The sequence below is a fragment of the Peromyscus californicus genome, unplaced genomic scaffold (assembly GCF_007827085.1).
Source record: "Peromyscus californicus insignis strain IS unplaced genomic scaffold, ASM782708v3 Scaffold_11__1_contigs__length_118956290, whole genome shotgun sequence".
NCBI lineage: Eukaryota > Metazoa > Chordata > Mammalia > Rodentia > Cricetidae > Peromyscus > Peromyscus californicus.
The window spans coordinates 68,644,729-68,650,177 of NW_026294402.1; the positions used below are offsets into that span (position 1 = coordinate 68,644,729).

The 5,449-nt window shown below is 42.9% G+C and overlaps 1 protein-coding gene across 1 annotated transcript in view; it reads right to left on the minus strand.

Moving 5' to 3' along the window:
• Unc13c (unc-13 homolog C) overlaps nucleotides 1-5,449 on the minus strand; it is a 413,338-nt gene that overhangs the window by 251,222 nt on the left and 156,667 nt on the right. Inside the window, exon 8 of the mRNA XM_052714363.1 lies at nucleotides 512-739. Within this exon, the coding sequence (XP_052570323.1) occupies nucleotides 512-739 (228 nt within the window). The remainder of the gene's footprint in view (nucleotides 1-511; nucleotides 740-5,449) is intronic.

Below are 5,449 nucleotides of genomic sequence, written 5' to 3' on the forward strand. Positions count from 1 at the left end.
AACTCAGGTCCTCTTCAAGAGCAACGAGTGTTCATAAGCACCAATCCATCTCTCCAGCTCCAGTGTGTATGTTAATATCATGCAAAGGACCAACTTTAGAGCTTTAATTTAAAGAATTTAAACCATCATTAGCCTTTACTTTAGCAGGTGAGTGGGTGTGTAGTTAGTTACTAAAATGATTCTCCTTAAAGAAACACATTAACAATGACCCTCAGCGAGGAGATTATTGACCCCACTGACATTATTCAGTAGTAGGCAACTGAAAAGCTAACTTTTGAAATCTTTAGGGCATTAATGAGTAAAGTAGGAGAATACAGACTGAAATTATTCTAATTATCCTGCATATAGCTAAGAAAGTTGAAGTAACTGGTAGATTTGTCAATTGATTGACAAGATTTAAAAAAAATCTAGTATTTTTACCTGCAATTTTTTTTTTACTAATAGTGATTTCTGAAACACATTAAAAAAAAAACCTCTATATGAAATAAAGCACTTAAGAAATGCACTCTACCTGTAATGGTTATTTTTGCTGACCACTTAGACGTCCCATCCAGCACGCTCTGCTTGGCGGCCTTTGTGTACTGCACAAAATCCTCCTTGGAGATCTGGAACATTTCCTGAATGACTTCAAACACCTCTGGCCTGTTTCTCTCCCTGATCTTCATTCTTTCTTTCATGGCTGTGATGATGGTCAGAGTCTTGTCCTCAGCACCGTGCTTCGAGCTCTTCTCTGCGGCCCCTGTAATAGAGAATCAGAGGCTGTGGGACTGTGCAGGAGTCACTCTGCGGGGGTTCAAAAGGAGTGTCAAAGGTTTAGTTTTGAGTAGCTGGGACAGCTTTTCTGTTAAACAGGATAAAGAACCACTACACTGAGAACAGTCAGTGCCATTTGCGTTATTGGCAACCGAGTGAACTTCCATCACCCATACAACCACAATACTGGAATAAATAAGGAGCTCTATAAGTATTTGATATGCATTAAAAACAACCTCAAAAACAACATGAAGGCTACATGCAGTCAGGTGTGTCACATAGCACATGTATGTATTCAATGGCCCTAAAAAATATCTGAAAACTAGATTGGATGTGAGTGGCACATTTCACTTGGGAATCAGTAATCCAGAGCTCATCCAATTTATTCTCAGAGGGATGCACTATAATGAGATGTTGAGTTTTCTTTACATTGAAAGAATTCCATTCCACACTTACACGCTGAAACACAGCACAAAATTCACCTGGAGTTCTTCTTTGCAAAGAGCATTTGGAAATGGCTGGTCTGGATGATATAGCCCTTAACAGGCAGCACACTTAAGCCCTCACTAACGCAGTCACAGTGTCCACTGAGCGGAATTTCATTTTCAACCAAACCCTTTTTGATTTATAGCAAACTTTTGTTTTGTGATTGACATCAACTTTCTGGGTATTTTCCAAATACCATGTCTGTGGCCCTCAACTTCCCTACCCACTATGGGTATCCTCCCTGCTGGGTGTGGCCTCCTGGGATGTGAGTGTGCACATGTGGAGGCCCTGGGGATTGAACTCACACCGACAATGTTGGTGGAAAAGCGCCTTTGTCTGCTCTGCCATCTGAGCCACTAGCCCTCAACACACATTTAAATGAGAAGATTAAAAAAGAATGCATCCTACTTTAAAGAACATTCTAAATACCCTACTCATCCGTTCAATCATGCCCTATACCAGCTGCATATTTGTAAATTATGCGCCATTAAGTAATTAAGCATGTTTGTAATTTACCAGTAACAGCTTGACTACACAGTGCATAATTCTTACTTAGTAAAATACAGTTAGGTTGGACTGTGTGGCTGCGCTACCTAACAGGCATATTTGGCTTCCAGTACTGGAATGTTCCTTAAGCGTCAGAGATGGGTAGAAAACACCTGTGATATTCAAAGTCTCAGGAGGAATTTGCCTAGTGGCGGTTAGACTTAAGGCTTTCAAAGGGTTAGAAGCAGCATGAAGATGCTCATTCCCTATCCTCATACCCAAAAGGTTAAGGTCATGGCCCCTGGTTAGTTCAGAAGCTCTGGGAAAGAATTCTCCAGTCCTGTGGTGTCAAAGGCCCTCGGTGTATGCTTCTAAACTCAGAAGGAGTCCAGCTGAGTGCTTTTCACACAGTAAATGCTCACACAAGCAGCAGCTACCCAATTCAAAGCTAAAATGTCAAGAGACTTCTTATCCCAAGGAATCAACTCTCTGACAATTAACTCTGAAATCTCTCACCTCCTCTTTTGATGTTCTGATTGTGTTTCTGCTCGAGTACGTACGAAACAGTCAGACCTGTGAACTGAAATTGCCCATTTGGGGAGGGAAGGCTGACAGAAACTTGTGTTTAAGCCCCTTATCTGTCATTTCCAGAGGAGATACGCAGCTTTGAAATTTTCCTGTGTTTACATTTCGTTTCTGAAGAGCTTCCATCAGAGTTTCAGGCATGAATTCATAATTAATTTGGGAGCTGATCTGGAAGCCCTTTCCATTGCTCTATTGGTCCTCAAACCCGCACCTTCATTTTCCAATCAGACTGTTTTTTTAAATTGCTGCAGTTTGTCACAAATTTCCAGTCCTTTGGGGCTTATTCTGTTTATTTCAGAGTAATTTCAAAGTAATCAGTGATAGCTGCAAATAAGCATTTATGTAAGTCTTTCAAAATACTCCGGTAGCTTCCTGGAGTAGTGATCAACAGTAGCTGAGATCAAAGGAGATGCATCGCAGCAGAGGTCTCTGTCACATAGGATGCGCTGCTGGGATGCAGCCTTCATCGACCCCTTTAGAACCACTCAATGGCCAGATCAGGCCGTGCAGTTACACACAACATAGCAGGTAAAGAATTCAGTTTAGATGGAAGCGAGGGCCTTCCTCCAGTCAGTGAGACTTCAACCTTACCCAGAAGGGAACATGGGGAAGGTTATTCCTTTCTACAGAATTTCACGGGACTACCAACCAGAACCTCTCTCTCTCTCTCTTAAATTTTTTGACCTATTATTTGAATGATATAAGTTTTCATGTGAAATTCATACCTTTCTATTTCACAACTTAGTATTTTCCCAATTAAGTATGTCTGCCTGCTTCTCTCTCCCATCTCTTTTTCTCACCATTTCTCACTCCACCACTCCCTTTGTGCATATATTCTTGTGAGTTTATATATCTATTTGCAATTATACACATATAAAACCTCATCATGCTTCTTCGTCCCCAGCTCCTTTTCAACTTCCTTTGCTCATCAGGTGTTCTAAACACATCTGCACCCTTCAGGTCTCTTGCCTCAATTACTCTCCACTCTCAGAATATATTTTTACTTTTCTCCTTAGCAGAAAATACAGTCCTCTAAAACCTAACAACCATGCTGTCTGTCCTTCACTACAGAAAACAAAGGCAACAGACAAGTCCCATTTGTAACATTAGCCCCATCATGTGATGGAACTACTGTCACCTGGCAACCACTCAAACACCTGCCATGTGTCTACCATGCACACACGACCCACTTCCCTGTGTGGATGTCTATATCTCTAGCTGATAGGGCTAATGTTAATAATACTCTATTAAATGTGTATCCTAACATCTAGCACACTGTTTAGATGATAGCATGTGCTGAATAGATACAGAAGCCACAGAAGTTCTTGAAGGAATTGAAGGTTAAAAAGATAATCATAATCAATTCAACGAATCACCTCCTTCTTGCAGACTATGCCACGGGCCATAATACTGGAGGGAGTACTCCCCTCAATGCAAAATAATTAAAGTGCTGAAGAATACAGTTATGAAGTGAACACACCTGGCCCTTGGCTTCCGATTTGGAATTCACTGAAAACAAGGGCTGTATGCCTGTCACCAGATAGCCGAGCCTGCTGAACCTGAACTTGATGGACCTACACAGCACATGCATCTGACAGTCGGTGCAACACAAGGGCATGCACCCAGCTACACGCAGAAGGCATGTGTTAAGATCACTTGGCAACAAGGTGCAAGGGCATGGAGTTAGCAATGTTTTGGGTAAAGGAGACAGCCTGGGGTAAACCCCCACCTGCCAGTCACTAGCTGATGTGTTCTGAATGCTTGTTCTCCCCTAAATTTCAGCACTGAAGCCTGATCACCAATGTGACAGTGTCAGAAGGAGGGGGTTTCCAGAGAATAGGAAAGTACTGGGGGCCAAGCCCTGATGAATGGGACTCAGTGCTCTTACAGAACAGGGCAAGGGAGCCCCTCTCCCCTTATCCTTGTGGAGCACAGAAAATCAACAGCTGGCAGTGGAACAAATGTTGGGAATGACTAGGGGCTGATTCAGTGGGAAATGAAGTTCTGATATTCAGCGTCCATCTAGTTTACAGTAATTTGCTATAGAGTTCCAACTGGACCTGAATAGTAGCTTTTTACACTTGAATTCCCTTCCTCTCTCTTTCCCTCTGCTCCTCTCCTCTTCTCCTCTCCTGTCTCCCCCCTTTTCCTCCCCTCCCCTCTCTCTTTCCTCCCTTCCTTTCTTCCCTTTCTTTTTAGACAGGGTCTTATTTCCCAGGCTGACCTTGAATTTCCTCTATAGCCGATGATGTTCTTGAATGTCTGATCCTCCTGTCTCTACATCCTGGGTGCTGTGAGGAGATCGCGCCATGCTTGGCTTTATGAAGTACAAGGCACTGTACCCTGGGACTTTCATTATTGCTAAGCAAGCACTCTACCAGCTGATCTTCACCCCAACCCTCGTCATTACTTCTTCACCCTCAACCTTAGCTGCCTCATCCATAAACAATAGGGAACAGTGGTAATGTCTCTTTTAATGAGGCTAGGTGAGGACTGAACGGAAGCAAGTAGGTAGAGTAATAAATAATGAGAGTTATAATCATCTAATGATGATTAAATGTGGGATTTTCAGAACGTCAAACAGGCAGAGATCAGAGCCATCTATCAAAGTATTTCATGCTAACAAGGAATTTCAGGACTTTGAGCTCCATAATTACTGTGAAGCACCCATGGCCAGTGCCGTATCCCATCCCTCCCAAGTGCTACTGTTCCCATCGCTATTAGGGTCACTACAGTGCTTAAAGACAAATGACATTCAAGTCCAAGGAAACTGGAAAAATTAGTTTGTTTGATAGTTTTTAGAGATCCAGAAACCCTTACATGGACTTGAGGTTAACAGACTTGGTGGTAATGGTTAGCATCCACAGAAAGCACACGGAGTATCAGGACTGAGGCATTTGAGTCTGCTCTTGCTGACTAGAGTTTCTAGCATAGAAACGTGTCTTTCCCTGTGACATCATGTGGGTGGTCCTCTTTGGATGCCTGTTTTCTTTCCAGGGAATCATGTAGGTGGGCACGGAGCTGACATCTTCCCACCCTTCCCATTAGTTGCTTTTTATCCCGGATAGCCCCGCCCTCCTCCTTTCCCATGCCTTCAGTCTCTTCATGGAACAGACCTGTGACACCCCCAGAGACTACC